Below are 26222 nucleotides of genomic sequence, written 5' to 3'. Positions count from 1 at the left end.
CAGGTGCACATATGGACACCCTTATGCCTGAACATGGTGTTCGTGATGGACAATTCGTGACGAGCACAGAAGTCCAACAACAGAACACCACTCAAGTTCAGATCAGGGGGGCCGTTCCTCCCAACCACGCCCCATCCAGGTCTCACTGTCATTGCCCACGTGAGCGTTGAAGTCCCCCAGGAGAACAAGGGAGTCCCCAGGATGGGCACTCTCCAGTACCCCCTCTAAGGACTCCAAGAAGGGTGGGTAATCTGAACTATTGTTCGGCCCGTAAGCACAGACAACAGTCAGAACCCGTCCCCCCACCCATAAGCGGAGGGAGGTTACCCTCTCGTTCACCGGGGTAAACCCCAACGTACAGGCGCCGAGATGGGGGGCAGCAAGTATGCCCACTCCTGCCCGGCGCCTCTCACCATGGGCAACTCCAGAGTGGAAGTACGTCCAGCCCCTCTCAAGGAGACTGGGTCCAGAACCAGAGCCATGAATTGAATTTAACTAAGACTTTTTCCAAATTCTTGAAATATGTTCATGTTTTATGTCAATTTGGTTTTGTTTTTGAAAAATAAAAATAAAATAAATAAAAAACATAGAACGTCAGCTTTAATGCTATTATGTTTTTAGCAAGTAGAAGCAACATGTACAATTACTCCTTAAGGACTTGGTGACTCAATAACAGTGGCTAAACTTGTTCTTCACTAGTTGCTCATCTTTAAAAAAGTGACTACACCCATATATGTGTCACACATTTATTGATTTGCCTCCAAATGAAAAATATTTTATGACAATATCTAACAAGGTTAAACTAGACACTCACTGTACAAAACCGAGATAAAACAAATATGAGAAAAGTTTTGTTTTTTTTAATGGCAGTGTTAGTCTTTTTTTTTCAAACCAAAAAATGTCCTCACCATGCATTTTTAAACACTTACTGCACCAACAAGACAAATGGCTCTATAAACAATATTGAAATGATACATCGGCATGTAAAAAAAATGAAGAAAAGTCTAATCCGATGATAAAATCACTTCTTGTCAGGTCACATCCTTGGTCATATTCAAGCTTTGCTTTTATTTAGACTACTTTTGTATCATGAGATGAAGACGATGATTGTTTTTATTCTATAAACTACTGTTTTGTATAAGGCAGTAGCTTGTTCTCGTCAAAATACTTGTCACTGATTTTGTCATTAATACACATTTAATTTTGAATCCAGTGTAGTTGTGCAACATCTTGACACATTCTCATCTGCCTGTACAATTCATCCAATCCAAGGCACATGGGAAAGCCATTCAAGAGTGTCATCACTGTGTTCAGAGCTGTCTTTAACTTGAGGTCAGTGTGCACCTTTATGCACAAAACGTTGAGAACTGTTTGTCACCAAAGACTGTTGGTGGCAACATAGAAGTCTGTTTTCAGCTCCATTTTCTCCATGTGCTGCTGGCCGTGGTTGGTTTGTGCCAAAGGGTTCATTTTGGTCCTCTTCAGTGGATGCCCATGTAGCTCCCATCCAAGGGAAATCTGTGTGTGCAGTAACAAAATAAGATGTCAAAACTATAGTCGTTTTGAAATCTGTAGTCAAGAAATACATGGACAGAATTTCAGAGACAACATAGAGATGGATGTATGAAATAAAATTCACAAAAGAATCCATTGAGGGAACATGTATAATATTACTAAAACATTACAGATGAAAGAAAAAAAATCTGCATTTTTGCTCAGAGTGACATGTGTCATCTATTTAGTTGACATTGCCATTTAACGCCATGAATTTAGGCCAAGCAACTCTGAAGTGAACGTGACTTAAGGTAAGTTTAATTTGTCATGAAGGATGGGAACTTGGAAATTTTTTCCTAATTAAACATCTGAGGAATTACTAACGTAATAATAGTTGCATTTTGAGGGAAGCTAAAACTCAGAGCTTGATGGGTGAAAAAAATAAATACGGCACACCATGATATGAAGGTATGATTTTGGGGCAAGACACATGAATGGCGACTTGACGTCAAAATGGCGATGACTACCAACATTATCCGTCTCACCCTTAAGTGGTAGATTGGTTGTCTGATGGTTCATCTGCACTAGTGGCATCAGCACCAACCACATCTACTGACTCAGATTTTTTGGGCTTTGTTTCAGACTCTTTGTTCTCGGAAGAAAATCTTCACATTTGGGCATTAATCATGAGTCCAGGAGTAAAAGAAGGCAGAAAGAGAAGCAGACAACAAACCCTGTGAGCACAATTTATCTGAATAGCTGGCGAATAACCCAGCAGAGTACAGTCAAAGCACGATATTCTATACTGTAAGTAATTTTTATCCATCGCTTTACAAGCTTGTGGTCACAACTACATAAAGTGCAGCACTCACCTGTTGTGTGTGGGACTCCGGGTGTACAGAGATGCTTGAGCTCCAGCGGGAGAGTACTGGGATACATCAGGTGTATCAAACTCTGTCAGGCCAACGGACAGCTGGTTGCGCCAGTTTCCTGTGCTCTCCGCTGAGGACACTAAAAAAACAGTTATAGAGCAAAAACACTCAGCTGATGTTGCAGCCTTTACCCACTAGTAATTACTGTTAATAGGTGCAGAATGTCCCCAACAGAAAAATAGACAATAGCTATGGTGTCTGTGATATAATGCCAGCTGAAATGACTGGGAGTGATGCTACTACTAATGAACATTTCAGCTGAAAGGATGATAGGTTAGAGCTACTGAGGGCAGAAGATTGTTCTCAATGCTACTCCTTTTTTATATAAATTCGTTTAAATTTCTATCATTAATAGGACATGCATGAAAAGAACTTAGCAACATCATCTAGAATTTCTATACATATTTTGAAAGGTAAACATAACTTTATTTGTGTTTCACATGGTTATGTAGCTATAAAATCCAAAAGTAACTCTTCAGACTCACTAATCAGGGCCTGATGATTTGTCAATTTATTTTGCAAATTTTAATTGCATTTTTTTTTCAAATTCAGAAGTTTGCATATATTTTCTTAATACTTGGTTACATTTTAAATCCTGTGACTTCTAATCATTTGACTATTCTTCTACAAGCTCTTCACAATAGTTCTCTCTTGACAGAACTAGAATAACTAATTTAGGTCCTGATGCTGGCACACACCAAAAGAAGAGTACAATGTGACCAAAAAAAAAACTTTACCTGAGGAAAACGAAGTGGTTCTGCTGGAGTGGCTAAAGGCTGCTGGCATGGTTTGGTAGCCCAGGCTGAGCTGCGAGCCGCTGTCGAAGTCATACCCAACCATCAGTCCTCTCCCGCCCTCACGGTGACCTTTGCTCCGGTGGTACCAGCCTCTCAGATGTTCAGCCACCAAGGCCTTCTGCATGTTCTTAGCCAGCAGCTCGTTTCTGGGACCCTCTCTACTCCGTGGCGGTCTCACCGTTGCGTAAGGATTCTGCGAAAGACTGTCAGCTCCGTTGCTGCTGTAATGCCTGAACCTGTCGTGTCCATGATAGCCGTTCATCTGGTAGGAGGGGTTGACGTTGTAGTGGCCTTCAACTTCATTCTCATATACATAAGCACCGTTAGCATAAGGCTCCATGTCCTGACAGGTGTAACTGGCAACATAATAGGCACTAGGTGCATAGCGTGATGAGGTCTCACATTGATAATTACAGCTGGAATGATGCTGGACCAAGTTGGGCATGCTTCCGGTGTTACCATACACTTCCACTTTCCTGTGCAGACGGTGCATTGTCGAGGCACGGGAGTCCAGTGTGCCGTAGTGGGAGTTAGCTGCACCACAGTAGTCCAGACTGGACTGGCTAGTGTAGGAGGAGCAATCTTCTAGCACCTCTGTGCTGTTACTGTGATGTGATGGTGACAGGATGAAGACAGGCTTCTCAACGTCTGTGTCTTTTCTCAGACGTGGCTGCGACTCCAGACTTCCACTGCGATGTCTGAAGCAATGAGGAGACCCCTCTGACCTGGAGATAGAAGATCGTTTTTAATATGACTCCTACAGCGCAAAAAAAAAGATTTATTGATTCAGAAGGGAAGGAATAAAAGTTATGAGAATTTTAGTTAAAGGTCAAGAGTTGGGAGAGAAGGAAGGATAAAAGTTGGAGGGAGTTATTTCTGGGAGGAATGATACATGCACTGCATCAAAGACCAGACCTGAGCTGGCTGCTGCTGTAGGCGTTACGGGTCATAACTGGGGTGGGAGGCATGCTGCGTGGATCTCTGGGAGGCCTAGGAAGCGTTTTATAAGGACTGCTGTTGGTGGAGGACACCTCTCTTTGATTCTGGTAGGAATGGGGGGCCTCCAGGCCATCAAAACCTAATCTAAAAAGTGTCAGTATTAAAAAAAAAGGAGGGTGTGAGGCATGAGGAAAGGATTGGGGCTGCAAACGTAACACATTGAATATTCGAAACTCTGCAACAGTGTTATTTAAATCCTTGACTCAACACGAGCAAGTAAGCACTTATTAAAACAAGAACTTGTGAAACTTGCTAAGCTTAACTTACTCAAACAGAAAACAAACCTAGAACAAATATATTTGCACCCACCTGCTGTGGCTTTTGTGATTGTTTCCTGCAGGAGATCCCTGTCTCTCCACATCGTATTCTGCTCCCAGTGATCGCAACGGGCTGAGCTGAGGGGAACCTTGGACTGACCGTGAGCGCGGCCTCTGACCTGCACCGTCAGAGTCATCTACGTACACACAGTAAAATATTACAATGCGGACATCAGTACAGGGTTTCCACACAGTCTAAAAATGTACAGAATTTGATTCAAGTAAGAAAAACAAGTATGGAAACATGTTTGTATTTCCCATTTAGTAAATCCATAAAATGTAACAAAAGAAAATCTTACAAATCACTCACCATCATCCAGTGGGAGACTAGATAGGGAACTGCAATTTGAGCGGGTGAGCTCATCTAAGGAGACAGAAAAACAACTGTATATACTTTTCAAATTTAGCAAACTGATGCACTACAGTATTTATCAGCCTGCATCCTACCTGCAATGATCACCGAGGCCCGCTGAGTGGGCTTTTTCCCCTTCTTTATCCTGTATTGGTTCATCTCATCCTCGATCTGCTGCAGTTTGTGCATAGCATCCAAGCAGTTTCTCCTCCTCTTCTTCTTGACAGTTTTGCACAGCTCAGGTTCATTAGCCAGCTTCTTAGCCGCCTCGACGATCTTCCGTTGGAGGGCAAATCTGCTCTCAAGATTTCTCAAGAAAGGATCCTGCAAAAGTTTTGCAGTAAGACACAATGCAAAGATTAATTTCGTACTATCTGTTAACTAAAATCTTTTATGAGAGGGCCTAAATGATTTTTAGATAAACTTCAGGTAGTTTTCGTTATCAAAGCTTAACTAATAAAGTAGTCAAAAGTGACTCAGTTTCTTGCAAAAGTATTCAGTATTGAAACCCTGCAGCTTTTTCACATTTAGTTAAAGTACAACCACAAACTTCAATCTATTTTATTGGGATTTTATATAGTAAACAACACAACCTAGATCCTCGCAGCAATGAGAAATGTTTGTTGAGGGTGAAGCACAGTGTTAGTTTGTCGCTTTCTTTCAGTCATAGCTTTCTTCTTGCCACCTTTCAATAAAGGCCAGATTTGTGAGGTGAATAATTAAAAGTTGTCTGAACTGAATAGCAATCTGTGATCTTCAAGCTTAGGACATTGTTTTACAACCTAACCTCGCTCCAAACGTATCCATAGCTTTATTCTACACCTGACTGGGATAGATGATAACTTTTAAAAAGCACTGCAATAATGATTAGTCAAGGAATCTGTGACATAATAGCGCGTGTGTCTCAGCTTGTCCATATTTTGCTTTTGAAAATACCTTCATGAAAACATGTATGCATTTGTATAATTTCAATTCATACAGATGTATGGCATCTAACAAACCATTTAAAGAGGATTTCAAGTAGTTTGGCACAAAAGGATAAACATGAGTTTCATTGTGTCCTGTTCAAATACAGACCTCATTGTAGGGGAAAAGGTCATCCAGCTTGAAAGCAGTGCCAACACGCCGCCTGACCTGCGGTGGTCTTTCGCCTGAGGAGAGGGGATATTCCTTTGGCAGCTTTCCCGTTAGTTCCTGAAGAACGACAACGCGGGCTTTTATACTTTAATAAAGTGCAAGTAGAAACAGAGGCAATCAAATTTAGTCCTACACAGCAACAACGGTTTAATAAAAGGAGCTAAGCAGAAAAAAAAACTTTCACTCTATGAATGCTGAAGCTCTGTAATACAAAAAGGATTTCTCACCGCCTCTCTGAGGCAAATCTTCTTAAGCTCTTTTGTTTTCTTGGCCAAAATGTCTTGGATTTCCTGTTCCTTTTTCCTCAGCTCAGAGAGTTTTTCTTTCTTCTGTTCTTCGCTCATTTCAGAGTCCGCCGAACCTACAGATGCAAAATTATAACAATGCAATTTGATCACATATAAAATTTTGAATATTTATTAAAATATAAGATCTAGTAACACCAACCTGTAGACCCCAGGCTCCCATTGCTGGCTGTTATACAGTTATTTTTCAGGCCTACGTCTCCTAGTCTGTTCATTTTCGCTCCTCCATGTTCAGTAATCTCCATGGCAATTTCCTCTAAAGTTCTGGCTGGTCCTAGTTTTGCCTTTTAAAAATGGAAAAGACAATTAAAATGACAAAGCTTAGCAACATAAATACATAATTGCTTTCTTTTAAAAATGATCTCATAGCAGCTTCTTACTTTGCTTTGCTTTCTGTCCAAGTAGAACTGATGTTGGCTAATGGCCATTACCCAAATGGTCTTGATTAAAGAATGGCTGGCATACCACGTGTGGATGAGAAGGCCTGTCTGCCCAAAGGTGCGTTTTGTTACTGTTCTCCTTAAGTAAGACAAAAAAATAAATAAATCTAAGACGACTTTGTTGGTAATTCTGATAAAAATTTCCAGCGCATTGATCATTTGTCTGGACAGATGCTGAAAATATGGATGAGTCAGAAGCAAAACAAAAGTGTGAACAATATTATGCCTTATCAACTTGCACAAACAGAAGATTCTGCTCACCTGTGTGGATCATTAACTTCTACAGCAAACTTTTTCTCTCGGAAGTACAAGTTTTCCAGCTGTTTCCACTGGTAGAGCTGTAGGTAACAACAAATAATCGGCAGGAACATAAATACATTTCACTATAGAAAATAATATTCTGGATATAAACTTCAACATAATAGTTAAGAGTTTGGTCCACTGGTGTTATAAATGTTGATGACTCTAAAAACTAAAAAATCACAACTAGACTGACTCAGTTTTCATAAACTTTTACAAAAAAAGTTGAGTTCAGGTGTGTTTGTTGCTTTGCCTGTTTCGCCCTCGGTCATTAGAAGAAGCCAGACTTCATCATGAGCTGTCATTACAGTGTGAGCTGCCAAGTCTGCATTAGCACAGGTGTTTGAGTGAGACGAACGCCACAAGGGGACATTACATGAAGATTCATGGCCAACATAACCACTTTCCATGGCTCATCACGTAAACTCCCCCCTGTTATCCAGGTGCTGCCTGTCAGCAGCCAGATATGAACAATCTATTAGGGTCACTGACTCACTGCGCGTCTCGGTTAGATCTGACTGAGATTTTTAGAGCGTTTGCAGATTACTACGCTACACCTAATTTTGCTTAAAGAATGCTCTTAAGAGTACTCAAAAGTTGATCTACTTTCAAAGACAAAATATGTGGAGAATTTATCCCTAAGCTGACGAAACAAAGAAGAGTGATTTCCAGTCTTACCAGCACAACAAATGTTCAGAGTAAATCCTCAGGAAAGTTTAAAATCTCCTTTGCTTCGCTGTCAGCTTGAGCACATACTTCACTCTGGCCTCTGTCAGCTCCTGACTTGTCTTTTCAGGTATTCTCTGAAGGTTCATGATAAACACCCTAAGCCCAGCCCTCTTCTCCCTTCACCATCACTGCCTCACTCCCTGTTCTGCTTTTCTACAGCCTGCTGTTCAGCTGACTTCTTGCACAACCTTTGGGATGCGCCAGCCACAGATTGATTGCTTCACACAGAGCAGCAGAGCTTTAAGAGGAAGACAATGCGGCGATCATTTGTTCATAAAACTTAAGTGAGCTGACGGATCACTCACGCGGGTGTTTCTACCATCTAATCACGGACAAAGACAATACTAATGAAACAAGAAAATCAAGTTCTTTTTGTCTCTCTGATTCTCCAAGCCTTTCTAAAACTCACGAGCCTTAATAAACCAAGTCTACAGATTCTTTTAGAATGAGATTTTGCTTCAAGTCTGGAGCCGTCTGCTACAGTTCAAGCCAAGATTTCACAGAACTGAAAGACACGATGCATGACTTAAAGCTGGTGAATCACTACACTGTTTTGCAACAGCGGCAGTCCTCACCCGTGCTTTTTGCCGTCATCACACCCAGTTTTGTGCGTGCGGTAGAAAAAAAACAGTAACAGCCATTTCAACCGGGACTCTGTTGTGACCGTTTACCTTTCGAGGTTTTAATTTGTCCTGTAGATCGTACTGCCCAATGCCTTTATAGCTGATTCCAAGCCACCAAGGGATCCCTTGTTTATCCTGTCAGAAAAAAAAAGTGCAGATTATATGGCTAACTTGGCTCAAGGCGTAACAGCTGTCATTTTCAATGAGTCACACAAGAGAACCTACCTTAACCTCATAATAATGAACCCCATATGTTGGCAATGACTCCACCAACGTTAAATACCTGGAAGAAAAATGAAAGCACAAGCCAGTATGTCTTAGATGTCACATAAGAGCCATAAACCTTAATATATCTTATGGAGAGTTTATGTCATTGACAGAAAATAGTGTGTGAATATGAAGTTGAAGGAAAGGGATACATGATTTTTCAAAATTCTTTACAAATAAAATACATTCTTTTTATTTTATTTTTCATTTATTATCTTTTTGGGCATGTATCTGTCAGTCCTGAACATTTTTTTACATTCCTACTCGCAAAGCAGAAGAAGGTCAAGCATGTTAGGTGGAGATATCTGTGGACAAAATGAGCTAGTCTTCCCCCAGATTCTGGACTTTGACTGAGACATTCCAACACATGAGCATGCTGCAACTGAGTATCAACTTTGATTAGCTTTTCTGTCATCTATGAAGAAAATCGGCCCCAAATCATGATGCTGCCATCATAATGTCTCATTGTGGGGATGCAGTTTACTGTAAATTGGACTTTTTATCCATAATGACCAGATTGGAGCAGAAAACTGAAAGTTGTCATGTCAACAGGCCTCTTGACTGAAACTGTGAATAATGCTCTTTTGCCTGGCCTTTCTGCTGAGTTCAACATCTTGGTAGGTTTACTGTTGTGCAAATCTGGTGCTAGAAAAAAGTAAAGGTAATTTATCATTTTATTTAATACTTACTGTACAACAGCCTGTCCCCTAGAGACACCTTTCAACTGCTTATAATATTCAATAACTCGATCCTCACTGCATGAAGAACACAAGATCAACAAAGTTAGGTAAGTGAAGTTTACTGTGTAGCACAATTAACAATAAAAAAAATGACATACTCTACAAAGACAAAGCATAAAACATTTAAAAATTCCCAAAAGACAAGCAAACGAAAAAATGACATGGGTAGTAATTGAATAACGTAATTAAATTAAGTCCCTTGTACATCATTTTATTGAATGAAAAACTAAGTCTATGTTTCTTTAGACTTTTAACTCAAATGAATTCATCTCAGGTTTTGACAAACTGCATTACCCAGGTCTCTAGTTTTTGCCATATTTCTAGAAATATTTCATTCAAAGCTTACCAGAAAGCAAGAGACGGATGTTCCTTGAGGACTTTGGTGGGGAGAGTTGGCAGCTTCTTCAAATCAGCCCGGGTGTTTTCATCACTGAAACAGAAAAAACAACAACATTGTGACAGATATAGAAGTTGGATAGCAAAGAAAATGTATGTATTTGTGTACATTTGTCTCTTTAGTAGGGAAGAAAAGTCATTATAAAGTTGCTCCTACAGATGTCCTTGTAGAGAATGAAAAAACCCTCAACAGGACTCATTATTTATATGCCATTTATATCTTATGGGGCGTTTTATCTTAAACAGCGTCTTTCTAGCCAGGAGAGTTTAGGATTTGTGGAACTAATGCTAAAGCATCAAATAGAAAATAATCCAGATGTCTACTCATTTCTGGCTAGAAGAGGAAAAAGAGTCAGCAAAAAAATTTACAACATAATCTACTTTGTGCGTACAGCTGGTCAGAACCAAGTGGCAACATCCACAAAGACCTGCATTATTTCTGAACACAGTCTGCGTTGTGCATTATTTAAGCCCAGCTAATAGCAGCTGCGTGCTTCAGAAAGGTGTTTCTGCTCTGCAATGCTTGGCATCATCGCAGCATTGTGAGATTCATTAGCTGTCTGGTGCAAGCTTCGCAGCACTCTGTGGTGAGCCTCACAGAGAGTCGCTATTGATTTTTGTTGTCTGCCCTGGTGAAACAAGTGACCTATTGAATGATGTTCCCTGAAAGCTCACTATTAACTCCTCCAGCTGCTGTTAAATACTCCTACACATCATGTGTGCTTACCTTGTATAGTCTCCTTTAGCCTCCTGGTGATGAAAAAAGCACATCGTATTAGATAATATCCTATACATACACCGATTATCATATGAATAGGGTTATGCTAATAGCACCAACCTGCAATGCGTTTGCAGCCAATCTAAAGACATTCTCAGTTTCTACTTCAATAATCCCCTGAGAAATATAAAAGGAAAAAAGACTAAGAAACACATTCAGAAAATGTTGATTAGCAGAGAGAAAGCTCTGCTGATCTAAACATAGATCATTCCCTGTGCTGCCCCGTTGTAACCTCTGCATAGTCTTGAAATGAAGCCTTGTGTTATTCTGCTTTCACACATATTGTGCACTTTCCATTCCAGCCGGCAGAGTGAGAAAATTGTGCCCTGCAGCCATTACTGTCTGCTGGGCTGAGGTGCAGGGTTCAGAGACAGTGAATCATCCCGCAGCTGCTGCAAAAACATCTGCAACGAATGATTTCTTTGTGCTTTTAGTTCCCAGAAAACACAAATAAGAAAACCACTTACGTTGTAGATGGCTGATTTTGCATTCAGATAGAATAACTCCACCGTTATGATGTCCTTTAGCTGCGTTATGTTTTCTAAATAAAACCTATCCAACACAAAAGAAGGGATAAGTTATTATTGCTGACAGTACTTGCTTTTAAAGTTGATACTTTTCTCATCAGACTTTGTCTTGTAAAGGAATTCACTCAGCCTGAAATTAGATCCACAAACATCAGAGTATTTTGGGGGGGATTTTATGTAAAAGATCAAAACAAAGATAACCATAAGTAGGAGTCAAAATGATGCATACTGTAGATTTCTGCATTTACATTCGCCCCATTTTCTCTGATGCTCCTAAGCTAAATGTAATGCAATTAATTGTTTTCAGGTAGTACCTAATTCATAAATAATTTATTAATCCCAAGGGATTAAAGGTACAAAGTTACAAGGTACAAAGAACACAAAAGAAAGGTTATCTATCTAACACATAAAATCCCATCAAAATACATTAAACTTTGTGGAAATCATGAAAAAGCAGGTGTGGATTAACAAGTCCATCAGCGTCACTACTAAAGAGTTTTTTTCACATTAAAGCAAAGTATTGTTCTCTGATGGTGAGACACAGTCAAATATGAAGAGATGAGTTATTACCTGACTAGAAAGTTCAGGGAAATGGCTCCAGGTTTCTTAGAAAAGTCATGTTCAAGAACCCTTCGGTCCATCTGCAACCACTTACACTGACCACTGACGGAGCAAACATGAACACACATAAGAACAGATGTCCAAATGTGATTAATTCTCTCTACAAATAAAAAAAGAGTACAATTTACATACTTGTCGTCAAAAAATGCAAGTCCAAAGAATTCCTTCTCTTTGAGGTTGAAGTGGGAGGACACCAAGTCGAGGAGCTCATATGACAGAAGCTTAGGCTGAGATGGAAAGATAGAGATTAGACTGAATGTAGTGAACATCCAAAAAGCAGTCAGGGTGAGAGGTGAGAGGTCACCGCTGAGAAAGAATTTATTCGAGAACAATTTGAAAACAGGGTTGTCGTTTTGCTCACACTCTGTTAGTAACAAAGAGAGAAGAAACAGCCCTTTTTTGTCTACACCCCTGGTTATCAAATTGTTGTAGAAGTGCCACTGGTTAAAGAAATAAGAATAAGTTTTTGGGACCACTTTATGTTCCGTTTCATGCACTTCTGAAGTTGAATGCTGAATGTAAAAGCAACATAAAACCCAATTTAGCCATGTTGTAGTTGCAGTTAAAAACTGGAAAATCGCTAAGAACGACCCATTGTTGTACTCAATGAACAGCCATTACCGTAACATCAGCTTATTATTAAAATAATTTGAGGTGGTCCTTCACTTATAAAACTTTGAGATCCTCTGACCCACAGCCTTCCCTAAGTAATGTCAAAACACGACACAAGCATCTAAGTTGTATATGCACATCTCATTAACTCCAACTAAAGAATCTGCTTCACCTACATGATAAATACTCCATAATGTATGGTTTCATATATATATATATATATATATATATATATATATATATATATATATATATATATATATATATATATATATATATATATCTACATCGTACCTGAACCAGCAGCTCGAGCTTTCTGTCATCCAGCAGCTGAACCTGGCACAGTTTACCGTCAGTCATCTGCAGGGGAAGAGAAGCAAAAGCTGAGGGCTTGTGAGAGATTTCAAGTAATCCATAATGACAAAGCATAGGGATATGATGTTACTGTGTGTTCATAATGCATCTGTCAACATGGCAGCAAAGCACCTAAAAGATCTTAGAAGATTTGTGATTTTGAAAATATTGCTGGTCTTGTGGTTCCCTACTCCCACATTATGTTTCCTACTGACCAAGAGTCAATTCATACATGATCTAAGGTCATTTTGCCAACTCTGGAACCTAATGAGTTAAAAAAAAGTCTAACGTACTCTCTGCATGCTGTTTTCCAGTTTCGAAGAAAAAAAGTTGAGCAATCCGTAATGCACAAATTTTGCTCCACATTATTAATCAAAACTGTTTATTACTAACATAAATAAACTGATGCACAATGGTTTAATACATGGGCATGGAATGGAATTAGGTAGAAACAAGTCATGAGAGGCAGCAAAAAAAAAAAGAGTCCAAATTGATGAAGCAATGAATTGATCCAGAGTTGCAGAGAAAAAAAAAGTTCCTTTCCGCTATTATATGACTCATTAGTTAATAATGCCATCCTATTTAAAACACAGCCGCATTAATGACAATAAAACCATTATTCCAAGGATTTATTGCCGTGGTAACCAAAGGAAAGGATTTGAACTTTTTCCTTTTAGCCTTTGTACAGCAGAACAAAGGTATTAAGGACTATACCAACCTGGATTATTTGGATATTATTCAGGCTGATTTAGAAGCTACATTTTAGATCTTTCAGAAGTTCCTTTAGAACAGAATAACTACTTTGACTCAAAGGTGGTGCAGTGTGTGCAAATCAGAGCAACTGGGTTTGTTCGCAATTTTTATTTATTGGTGTAATAGAAATTTAGGAAAAATGTAAGAAATTGAAAATAAAATAGCACCAAAGCATGTGCACTGAAAGTAAAATATACCAACAGCCCAAAGTTTTTTTTCTATTTATTTTAATGTATTTTAATCTGTATTTGATTTATTTGGTACAATACATAAAAACACGCATTGTTCCAGAACATATGATAAAGACATAGATTTATACACTAAGCAATATATGATTAATTAAAGAATTACACTAGTTGGTGATCAAGAATTAACCTACTAGACCTATGAGATACTTTAAATAAAAAAACAAAAAGGCTTTCGCCACCCTATGCCTCTGCTAAAAATAAAACCCACACACATTTATCAAGATTTAGACTAAGATCAGCATTTTTGCAATTTTCTTCATGCATGATTAAAAACAAGATGATAGGTTTTGTTGCAAGATCCAATTCTTTTTTCTTTTTCTTGTCCTGCAGTATACTTTTAGTCATCATAAAGCATGGCTGACATGCTGGGGAATGTGAAGTTCTCCGTATACCGGATAAATGATACAACCTTGCAAAAGTGACAGATTGAGGTTAACCTGTTTAACAACTAAAAAACAACTCCCAACCTGGGAAGAAAAAAAAAAAAAAGTGCCTCCCCAATTTGACAGAATGAGGCTGATTGCAGCTCCTAACAGTAGCAGTGAACCTAGCAGGTACTGTACCTGAAAGATCTCTCTGGGGAGAGCGCAGGTGTGGATGCATCCCTGACTTGCTCTCATCCTTTGAACAGCGTCTGTTTGTAGATGCAGATCGTAAAACTGCTGCCTCTGACTGACTGGCTGCTGGCGAACACAGCTAACGAGAAGACTGCTCCATCCTGGAAATCGACAGGAGCAGCCGAGCCTTTGCTCTGTGCACTGACCGCTCACACAGTGTGAACTCAACAGCTGACCTACAGTAATGAGGGCTGTCTGAGCCAGACTCCCGTCCAACAGTTTAGGGTTTATTCCTTCTTAATGCAAGCAGTAAAGGTCAGAGGAACGAAAAAGAAGTGATCTGCCATGTCTGAACAATCTACTTTCGAATTTGTATTTTTGAATGGATTAGTTGATTGAATAACGACTGTCACAAATTAACAGATTATTTTTGGAAATTTAAATATGTGCAGAGTTGGATCTCCAAGCAGGAGATCCAACTCTTTATATATATATAAATTAGGCAGCCTCAATCTTCTGAAATGACCCTTAATATCAACCTTACTGAAAATGCATGGATCGTTGCTTATAAAGCGAGATTGCTCCAGGAAATCAAAACATTTCAATGACCATAACTCTTTATGCAAGGAGTGATTGAGATATTGAGCCAAGTTCATTCCAGAATCTTTTTATGACCACAAAAACTGTGTGATTTGTGTGAAACTTGCTAAAATATATTTATTCTAACATTAATGGTATTGGATAATTGAGCCTTTGTACTTTTGAACCTGTGTGAATTGGATTATTTATTTTATTATGGAGTTATTATTTTAGAAAATACTTTTCCCACTCTAATCAGTACATAAATTGTCTTGATTCATTTACTGTTTGACACACCCTGTCAATTCTCTGAATGACATCATCTTTAATTATTTAAGCAGCCCTTTGCCAACTGTTTCCCTTTCAAGAAATGAGTTTGTCTCATTACCATGGTCATAAATTTTATTTCATGATCTAAATTAAAAGTGTGCATTGAATGAATCCAATTAATTTCAAGCAGGCCTACATCTGACAGTCACAAGAATATGATTAAGTTGAGTTAATCTGGATTTAGTTATGGCTGCATCTCAGTGGGGTCATGTTATTTGTGCTAAAGTCAGACAGCGCTCTGTACTATAAAATGACCACTAGAGGGTGCGGGAACGACTCTTTTTCAAAGTGAGGAACTTAGAATGTGGACAATGGCTTCATCTTTATAAGCAGTTAGGGGTTCAACGGATTAAGATAAAGTAGGCAAAATAGAGGAGCTGCCATTTTTAACAGCCCCCACACTTAATCATCTGAGCGCTTACTGCTGTCAAATAGAGAAGCACGGGAATGCAGAATGAATGAATAACGTCATTGCTTAGGAGTGACAGGCAGAAGAGGCTCTTCACCACATTCAGACACACCTGACCCCAGATCATAGGCGGCGACCCATTCAGACTCCTGGATACGGAAAAATCTGCACTGCTGTTTTTAAAGCACCTGCAGATGTAGAATCTTGAAAAAGTATTAATTCTTCTTAATTTTATGTTGCCACAACAAACTTCAATGTATTTTTCATGTTTATTTTCTAAACCAACATAAAGAATACAGCTTAGCTACAAAGGGTAAGAACAATGAAGTCTGCATTTTCTGTTTTTTGAGAAATCGAACTCAGAAATGTGTGTTTTTAGTTTAACCTTGACTCTGTTATCCCTCATCAACATCCAGTTCTGATAAACACCTCCAGAAGTCCACTTGTGTGTACTTCAGTTTACTTACAGCTGTACTGTGAAGACCTCAGGGGTTTGTTGGATAACATGATGCTGTCATGAAGACTAAATATCACAGCAGACAGGCCAGGGACAAACTTGTAGAGACATTTAATCTTTGAAAATGTATAACAGTCCACCAAAACTGAGTGAGGGTTGGGCAAGGAGTGCATTATCCAGAGAAGCAGCCAAGTGGTTTATGGTAACTCTGGAGGAGCGACAGAGATTTGCAGCTCAGTTATAGACTCAGTCATTAATGAAAGAATGGCAGGAAGAAAGCTAAAAGAAGCCCCATTTGCAGGTTGCCACAAAACCTATGGGAACACAGAAAAGTGTATTTTTCAAAGCTAAACTGTATAAACTGAGCCATGTATTGCAGAAGGTTTCAATTTGATTTCTCACAGTGCATTTCAATTATTGAGTTGAACTTTAGGAATTTAGATTTACAGTTCCAGTTTCAGTTTGTAGTGTCATGACTATAAACCTCAGTATGTGTCATTGGGATTTGTGTGATAGAGTAATGGAAAGTAACATGGATAAGAAAAAAAAACATAGAAGGAAAATGACACCTGTTTTTGAAACATGCAGCATACAGCCCAGTGCTATTTAATCCACACCGTCTGACCTCCTGGGGACGTCAGGGAGGATGTGGAGAGGATTTTCTTCAGCATAAACAAGGGAAGATGGTCACAATGTTCTTTCTGAAAATATTTCTAAAACATATAAAATACTTGTGTACGTCAACCACATGCAATACCAATAAAATCCATTTAATTTTGAAGCTGTGATGTGAGAAAATGGGAAAAAGTTTAAAATAGCTTAGCAATAAACTACATTAAGCAATGCTGTTAATTTTTATTCATAGAAAAATTTGATGCAAAATTTGATAAAATTCTCTCTTTACTCAGCTTGAATAAACAGAAAAAATTGACTGAAGGGTGCAAGTTTGGCTCTTTTGAGGCAAATCACATGAACTCATGAATTAAAAAAATCCCAGTGGAAACTTGAACGAGGCACACAAGTTTCTCAGGTGTCCTGAAAATGATCCTCATTTTATGTTCTAACCGTCTGATGTGTTTGCTCACTTCACCAATTCCAATTTCACAATCTTCTCTGGAGCAAATGTCAACCATGAGGTGAACAATAGGCTTAACATCTCTGTCTCCTGAGCACACCGTCTGTCAGTATTTAATACGTCACACTGGTTAAATGTCATGTCCAGACTGCAGCCTGTTTTATCTCGCTTTCCCAATTTAATGCATTATTGATGAGGTCCGATATCAAGTCACAGCCTGCTCCCTGCTCTTATGTGCTCTTTTAAAGATGCCTGATGTAATTGCCCTCTACTTTGAAATAAGCTGTCTTAATTCATAAGCTATTTACTTGAATAATAAACAGCGCATTTAATGACTTGATTCACATTTACACACACAAATCTAGAGAAACAAAAAAGGCATGCATGTGTATGGAAACAGTTTAAAACGGGATGTTACTCCTAATGAAATGGTTCAGACCAAAACACAAGTTCTATGATTTAGTAACTTGGGATTTGATGTGTATAGTAGGATAATATGTGTTGTTATAAAATGGCTTTTTGACCTTTGTCACCTGACCCCTACTGTTTCTACAAAGAACTCTAACCGAAGGTCTATAGTGATTTTGAAGTTCGCTAAAGAGACCTCAGGGAAACCTGCAGCAGTTCTTCAAATAACACTGGCATCATGCTGAGGCTGCCGTGATTTGTAGACATAATCAATGACATTTGTAATAATCTATGAATATTAATAGTTTTTGTTGACATATAATTTTAAGAAATGTATCTCTTTCAATTTGAGTATGTTTTGGTAAAATCTTTTCTTATATTCCCGATTTAAAACAAGTCAACATCTATGGATCGGAAAAAATTAAGCAGGTCTGGTCAGAGTCTGAGTTTATATTCAATTGTGATGCTGGGAATGAGGTGAATATATATTTAGTACATTTAGTCAGAATGAATATGGTCTTTATATATATATATATATATATATATATATATATATATATATATATATATATATATATATATATATATATATATATATATTTTTTTTTTCTCTCTCTCTCTCTGTTACATGATATTCTCCCATTTTCTGCTGTAGATAGTCTGTCGTATGATGTTTTAATGTTTTCTGAGCAGGTGGTTATTGAAAATGAGAATTACCTAGTTAAATAAAGGTTAAATTAAATAAAAATAAATACAGTAATCAATCCTATAATGCTGAAAAATCACCCAAAGTGCTTAATTGAACCAATTCCCTCAAATGTTGTAATAATAAATTAATGAAATAGCTATTTGATGAAAATTAGCAATGTGCTTGACTAATCGAGAAATTATAATATAGATTACCACAACTAAAAGTTATTACTGGCAGCCCATTAATAACATTTATTAAAATAAATTATTAAAATTTGAGGCATTTCAGCTGTTATTAGAATATCTCATGTCTGGAGGATGATTATCTTGCATTTTATCTTAACTATGAACTTGTATGACATGTTTCTATGTTGGCTGCCGTTAGACCACCAAAACCTCTGCTCAGGGTTAAGTTTCCAGCAGTATTGGTTTGTGTGCGTGCGCGCACGCGCACATGTGTGTGTGTGAACGTGATTCAACTGAAAACAGAGGCTTCTGTGTAGCAACGGTTTTGTGGGTTTGTGGGCAAATAACAAATGCTGAGCAGTCACTTCTATCAAAAATCACTACTGGTCATTAAACCTGGATAAGGAGTTGGGGGAGATGGACTACAGAACCAAAAAACACAAGCCAAGTAAAGAGAGGAAAAGCACAAGGCAACATATTGCTAAACAATGGTTAAGATTTAAAGCATTAGGAGCCTGAAGCTTTGACTTACTCTATTTTATGCTGAGCTGCAAAGGAATTTTAATCGAGTAAATCCCCCCACAGCATACTAAGCAGACCAATCAGATGTTTCTGCAATGTGAAATTAAATTTCTAGGGAAGGGCACGTTAGGTTATGAGGAAACTGTGGCGTCTCATTGGGTTACATAACACCAATGTAGTCTTTGTTTCAATCAAACATGGAAGCATCCTTTTAAATAGTGCCATGTTACTGTACTCTCCCTAATTTGCCCCTAGTTTGCATACATGTGCATATACGCACTATGGGTTTTTGTTTGTTTGTTTTAGCAGGTCAGATACCTTTAACTAATAAGAATGTTTATTACATGCATCACATTTGGTTGATAAAGTTTATCCCGCTGTATCTAATTGCTTTAAAATGCATTTTTCTTTACTCCAATAAACAATATGTTTCAAGAAATATATGTAGCCAAAAAATGAAAATCACATAAAAAAATTTAATTTTTTTTAATGATTCTTTTTTCAGTTCTACTAACAAAGCAGCAATCCTAATGAACAAAAACTCAAATGGCAGCCATGAGCTGAAGGATGCAGCACAGGTTTATCTCCTTATCTCAAGTCTCATCATGACTCATGCTGTCAGTGGTCAAAAGGTATCAGTCTGTCGTCATCTCTCAAAGACGAGCCGTCTGGCTGTTTGTGATATCCGGGAAATTTATGAGCACAAAGAGGCTCAGGATATTATGTAGGCTGTCTAGTACAAGTCTTAATGTGATTTATGTAATTAAAGGCTGACATACTAGGGACTGGTGGGATTTGTGTGAAAAAGTCAAACCATGCATATTTTGTTATTATTATTATTTTTTTTAGTGTTGAAGCTTGTCCTACATATTGCACTGGATGCTTGTGCTTTTTATTTTTGAAAAGTAACGCCTCTAAAAGTACTGTAATGCAAATGACAAATCCTATCAAAAATATATTCATATAATTGTAGAAGTATTTTATTTTTGGTTTTGAACCAGTGTGCTAAATAAACACCCGTTTGAGAGTGTGACGCACCAATCTATTGCTCTTCAAAGCAAAATTAGCAGACAAGCTAAGGTAAAATTAAGTATATTTTATTCTGTTTTTATGAAGCCTGGCAATTCTCATTTTTTACGGCCTGCACATTATTTAAATTTTCCATTTATTCCATTATATTTTACTGTTTTCCACAATAACAGGTAAGCTTATCCAAGTCGTAGGAACAAATTCTAAAAATGCTTGTAGTTCATTAAGCATATTCCTTTTGTCTTGACAGTTTTTTTTTTAAGGAAATATTGATCAAATGCCAAAAAATATACACTTTGTGTAATACACATTTTCTGTGTCTTATGATCATGTCCAGTTTAAGGGGATTCTGTTCCACCAGAACAAAAGCCCTCTAAGGAAATACAGATACACATTTAGGCTGGCAAATGACATCACCCATTAATTGTTAAGCTATTCGTCAATTTCAGTAACTTCTTTCAATCAACACACAGTCATGATCCCTTCAGTGTAGATCATTTTGCCACTTCAGTTCACAAGGCGAGCATTCAGCACATGAGGCTAGAGAGAAGCCAAAGTCTTGTGGCTTACAACTGCTGGGAATTTCCCAATACTTATGCATGCTGTCCAAATCCAATCAGGGTTTTAAAATAAAAGCATACCGCACCATGTTCAGTACGTCATTACAGTCACTGGATTTCTATGTTGGAATCTACAAATCACCGACAGTCAAACCTGAACTAAGTTGTTCTATGGTGAAAAGTGATTCTTAAAAGAACAGATCAAAGTTTATGAAACTCCTAAAAGAGAATATTCAGATGGGTTTTTGAACCTCATGAGGACAAACCTGCATTGAAACAAGCATGAAAAGCAAAATATATAGAGGATGAGATATTCTGCATTAATCCTTTAAAACCCTCTAGAATGGGGGTGCTGCGGTGGCGTGGGGGCAGAGCACATGCATTGAGTCCTTGGTCCTCATGCTGGTGGTTGCAGGTTCAATTCCCAGCCTGGTGACATTCGCCACATGTCCTCCCCCTCCCTCATGCCCCCCCCCTCCTGTCGGACTGCTCCCAGGTGAAGGCCACTGGAGCCAACAAAACCTTACAAAAAAACCCCTCTAGAATGCAAAACAGGTGGATTTTTAGTCGCTGTGTAACTAAAGGGGCTTGCCCAGAGAGGTTTGCATCCTTGTTTGATTCATTGCAACAAGGGCATTAGTAGTAGTTTTATTTCTTTATATTAATATTGAATAAAGGGATCACTGGAATGCACTCGCTTGTAAATTTCATTGCAATGCCTATCTGTCACAGTTTGACCTTTTGTTAAGACTAAAAGAAAGATCAGAGGAAACAGCGTGGAAGCTGCTTCTCCGTATGTACAGCCAGTGGACCATGTCAGTGAGGGCTGTAAACCAGCTATTATTGGCTCAAAACAATAACTGGAGAATGAGTTCAGTCTCTGGGGTTAACAAATGAACACTCAGATACAGGAAGGTGATTGTGAGTTCGTATGTCACAGCTGAGGGAGCGTTGCAATGGACTGATAATTGGGATAGTAAAATTGGGACTGATTAAAATAATACATCTTATTGTTAGCCTCATTGTCATAAATAAGACAGACTTACGAAAAGCAGCAAGCAGACAAAGAGGAGGAACAATGCTTTTAAGACCACAGTGACTGTAACTTTTACAGCTTTTCTTATTGTGACAGATTTAAGTCTGAGTAGGGAAAAAAAATAAATAAAATCACAGACTGCAGATTTTCATTACAAAACACTGCAGTAACTTTCTGCAGAGCTCAGGGACATGGCACTGAGGCACGGATGTGAATGGTGGGAAGAAAATGGGACATAAAAACCAATATGCCACACTGCACTAGACTGAAACAGGATCATTCATTGTGCATTTCCCTGTGAGTATATATATTAATGTGGCTCTGATGCCATTGGCAAAATGCTACATCAGATGAACTAATCATTTTTAAGTCACTTGTTCATAAATAAGACACATTTCCAAGCCCATGTCCTTGCAATTTGCTAACCTATTAACACGCTGTTATTGAGTTTCATTTTATAATATATATTAGATTTGTTCCCACTCTTAAGTATGCGAATACAAGATTACTTGCATATCCAAATATAGATCTCTTCCACTCTGTCTTTAGCTCATTTTTCATCAAGTCTCAGGAGGCTTTGATTCCTGGATGGAAAGTTTCCAACTGAGTGCTAAGACATTTCTTAGAAGTATCAAACAGATAAAGGAGCATCAGCATGTTCATGTGTGTTGGGCTGAGGCCACTTCAATGCATTGTATATATTAAAAAAAGCTGATGCAGAAATGGACAAGAATTCAACTGTGGTGATAAATGGCACAGGACATCCTGTCTAGCAAACAGAAAGAGCAGAAAGTTTAAAGCTTAGCATGTGCTACACAGGCCTGAGCGCCAGACGATTCCTGTTTGTACTGCTTGGTGCTTAAAATATACCTTGACTGGTGTCTCTTCCTTTAGCTCAGAGAAAACAGGTCAATGTTGGCCACAGAGTGTCTTGAAAAATGATTAATTCCCATGAAGTTTGTTAGGATTTCAAATGGTAGGTCAATGCCAAGTACAATGCCAAGTAGTGTAAAATTCATATATCTGAAATAAATATTTAAAGACCAGGCTTATGTATAAGCACCCTTCTCTATAATCCCAACTGCAAGTCTTTTGGATAATGTTTCCATAAGCTTTGCACAATTAGGGCTTGAACTTTTGGCCGTTCTTTCTTGCAGAATACATCAAGTTTCGTCTGATTAAATCCAAGATTGCAATTTTCAAGTGATAGTAAAGATTTCCAGTTGAATTCAGGCCTGAATTTTGACTGACCAAATTCTAACACAAAAATATGTTTTTATCCATGCTCATTCATTTAAGCTTCAGTTGTATGGTTAGCGTTGTTTTCCTGTTGTAATGCAAACAAGCGTTTTGTAGCCTCTGACTTTATTGCAGTATTGTCTATGTAATATTTAGGTTTATCTCCCTCCAGAGAGGCCTTCCCATTCCATTAGTTTTGGTATTTTCTATACTGTGGATCTCTGCAGCTCCTCCAGAGTTACCATAGGCCTCTTGGTCTGTCCTCTGATTAATGCTTTCTTTGTCCGGCCTGTCAGTTTAAGTGGACAGCTGTGCTTTAGCTTGTGGTTGTGCCGTACTCTTTTCATTTCATGATAGTTGTTAGATGATGGTTTGAAACTCTACATGACTCTCACTCAGTCTCAGGTGCTGTTTCTTAACTAAGATTTCCTAACAAACCTCTGAGGCATCCACAGAACAGCCATGTTTAAACTGTTTACTTAATTAGAGAGTTTTTTTTAAAAAAAAAGACAATTGGTTGCACTGGATTTTATTAAGTGGGATAAGATGAAAGGGGAGCTAAATACAAATACACATCATATCTAGATTACAATAAAGAAATGGCTGTGCATAATCTTATTTTATATATGGAAAATGTGTGTTGGTCTATCACATTAAAACCAAAGGAAAAGCAATAAGGGTTGTAAAGCTGTCAGGTCAACAAGAAGGAACTATTCTAATACAGTTTGTGAGGTGCACACTGGCCCACCTGCAGCTAGATTGTTACAACAGGTTTAGATTTGTTGTACATCCTGACAAAATTTAGTTAGCGGCCTGAGCTGCAAGTCATAGAAAATCACATTCGCTTGTCAAGGTGGTAGCAGGACAAAAAAGGAAAATCCATCAACAGGCATAATTTGCAGTTATGCAAAAGGTCAAATGATGATTCAGTAAGCATTTTTAATATTCACCAAGGCACACTTCCTGTATCAATTTGTATGCTATGACTCATTCAACCCAGTGTCGCTTATAAATCCCTTTTTTTTAATTATTCAGAAACACATCCAGGAATTTTCTAAGGCACTTTCATCTCTTAAAATCAGCTGCATGTCCCACTGTTGGAGCCCACTCCAAAGGGCCACAGTCCGGGGAGAACAATGAGACTGCTACTGTAGGTTACTGTACATGGGTGGGCTCCACCTGAGCCCCATGACTAAAACACATGTGTCAAACAAAAGCACTCTCCTCCTTGTTCCACCGAGGAAGCGCCAGAGACAAACCCCATGCAGTTGTAATTGTTACTGATGCTCTCGCCTCGGATCACATGCATGAATGACTGATCATACTTTGTCTCCTCACAGCTCTTTGAGGCGCTTTAAATGTGTCCAGACGCACCAAGAACCGCCTTACCTTTACGCTCCCAGCAGAGTATTTATCCCGCTCTAAGTGAAGATAAGACAGACACTCTCCGGCATATTGATCCGCTCCGTTCAGCTTTGTCCACGGCTTTTCTTGACCGGGAGGAGAGCCGCCGCACAGCCGCTGCCAGTGCCCATCATCCGGTACGAGCAGAGCGCACACACTCACCACGCCTTCACCCGCCGCCGGCTATTATGTGAACAAGCCCCGCTACCCTCTCCCTTCTTCCCTCCCTCCCTCCCTCTCTCTCTGCCTCCTCCCTTCGCCGCTCCCTCTCTCAGCGCCTCTCATCCAGCAGCTGCCGGCCGGGCTGGTTCACACTGCATCCCCATATTAATGAAGCTTGATGGCCTGAAGGCGGTGTCTCTGCTGCATCCCTTACTATAACATGGGATCCATTCGGTCCATGCGTGTCCAGTTAGGACTGATATTAAAATCTAAGTCTCTCTCTCTCTTTTTTTTCTTGCTTCCTATTTATTCAGTTCTATTTTGGATTATTTTTTATTTTTATTTTTATGAAAGTCTTGTCTTGCAAGGTCTTCGGTTCATAACTGGTGTCTCCAGTATCACTTTTGCAGTCTTTTTTGTGTTACCATAGCAACAACTTTTCCTCCTCTTCTGTAAGGATATACCAAAAAAATAAACAAATATTTACACTTGCCTTCAGCCCTACAGTTTTTTTAGAGTGTTAATATTCAAAGAAGTCACATACAACTGCTTGCATGAGTATTTCCTTACATGTAATCACAACTCAAAATTAAATGCATGTTATAAACATTTTATATTTTAGACCAAAATTAAGTTGTGCATACTGGCTTGTGGCAAAGTGCAAACTATTGTTTCTTTTAACAATAGGGTTTTTTCTTGTAAAGGTCTGAATTGTGGAGAGCACAACTAATAATTATCATCTTAACATATTTTAACACCTGAGCTGGGGATTTCTGCATCTCCTCCAGAGTTACATTGGACCTCATGGCTGCTTCTGTGGTAAATGCTCTCTGTGCACAGCCTGCCAAGTTATGTGTTAAGGTTAAGTAAGTTGTCTATTGTTTGCCAATATACTCTAGCAACCTAATCTGCAAGATCTTCAAAGATAAGATTTATCCGGAGATGTTCTCTTTTACTAATTATGAGCTTGAAGATTACATACAAACAATATTTTTAATACAAAAATTGTGGGTTTTGCAAAAAGTTTGTTTAATACCTCCTTAAACATACTTGGATTGATTAATAAGCCTCATCAAAAAGCACTTTTGGGAGCACAAATATCATCAAACTGTTCTGTTTGTACTTGGATGTGACTCTTGTAGATTACTTTTCCATGCATGCAGTGTTATGAGCAACTTAATTCTCATAAGTTGCTCATAACAGCTTATGAGCAACTTATAAAATAAAAACAAACAATGACATCTGCAACATCAATAAAACTGACAAAACAGGTAATGGTAAAACTTGTTCTTTTTCAATAAAACAATGATTGTATTTCAAATGCAACATGATTCACTGAGGAGCAATAATACTGCAGAGCTAAAAAGAAACGTTTGATTCATGTTCCTAAACTCTTGGGGTTATTTTTAGATACTTGTTTGAAGCACCTTACAGCTCTGCGTGTAGAACATGACCTCACAGAAATATGGGTCAAACACACTGTGTGTAAAAGCTCATTTACATGTGTTACAAATGCAGAATACATAAATGGAAAGAAAAAAAAACACACACCCACAAAAAAAACTTAGCTACTGCTTTTCAATGGCTGAATGCAGAGGCTCTATGCTGAACACACAAAAAAGGAAAAGTTGCTTGGTGCCTTTTATTGTATTATAAAGCCAGATGCACTGCAGTTTTACCACTTTACACACCAGTTAAAATCCCTGACTTGATAAGAGCTCTGCTGAACCTGATCACTGGTGTGTGTTTCACCTGTGAGATATATTCCTGTCCAGGAGTGACGACAGTGCTGAAATATTTATTGATCCCAGCAGGCTTGCTCAGCTGGTAGTTCTCCCAAAAGACAAAGATACCACAA

At 38.5% G+C, this 26222-nt stretch overlaps 1 protein-coding gene across 4 annotated transcripts; it reads right to left on the bottom strand.

The window, feature by feature from the left end:
* Nucleotides 1-732: 732 nt before the first annotated feature.
* On the bottom strand, nt 733-24413 carry frmd4bb (FERM domain containing 4Bb). Of its 4 annotated transcripts, none has more exons than XM_008414248.3 (24): nt 24188-24412; nt 12661-12726; nt 11887-11981; nt 11704-11796; nt 11074-11158; nt 10667-10723; nt 10556-10578; nt 9779-9862; nt 9382-9447; nt 8651-8708; nt 8474-8560; nt 7035-7111; nt 6714-6852; nt 6476-6617; nt 6256-6389; nt 5969-6085; nt 4987-5215; nt 4850-4903; nt 4532-4676; nt 4139-4306; nt 3164-3948; nt 2367-2505; nt 2040-2159; nt 733-1518 (listed from the first exon to the last, which is right to left on the bottom strand). In XM_008414248.3, the coding sequence occupies exons 2-23, from the start codon at nt 12724-12726 to the stop codon at nt 2042-2044; spliced, it is 2961 nt and encodes a 986-aa protein (XP_008412470.2). In that variant the 5' UTR covers nt 24188-24412; the 3' UTR covers nt 733-1518; nt 2040-2041. The 4 variants fall into 4 exon arrangements, with proteins under 4 accessions (XP_008412470.2, XP_017161468.2, XP_081465275.1 ...); XM_017305979.2 differs by having other exon boundaries at nt 6714-6849; XM_081609149.1 differs by lacking the exon at nt 4139-4306 and having other exon boundaries at nt 24188-24413.
* Nucleotides 24414-26222: the final 1809 nt, after the last annotated feature.

This window comes from Poecilia reticulata, chromosome 7 (assembly GCF_904066995.2).
Source record: "Poecilia reticulata chromosome 7, P_reticulata-male-v2, whole genome shotgun sequence".
NCBI classification, from domain to species: Eukaryota; Metazoa; Chordata; class Actinopteri; order Cyprinodontiformes; family Poeciliidae; genus Poecilia; species Poecilia reticulata.
This window is presented reverse-complemented; position numbering and strand designations above follow the sequence as displayed.

What these genes read in the sequence shown, in the direction of transcription:
- frmd4bb (XM_008414248.3), bottom strand. Translation starts at nt 12,726, where the DNA reads ATGACTGACGGTAAACTGTGCCAGGTTCAGCTGCTGGATGACAGAAAG. An exon ending in TGGGAGCCTGGGGTCTACAG is followed by an intron (nt 6,390 to 6,475) that starts GTTGGTGTTACT and finishes TTGCATCTGTAG; the next exon opens with GTTCGGCGGACTCTGAAATG. An exon ending in AGATTTGCCTCAGAGAGGCG is followed by an intron (nt 6,086 to 6,255) that starts GTGAGAAATCCT and finishes GTCGTTCTTCAG; the next exon opens with GAACTAACGGGAAAGCTGCC.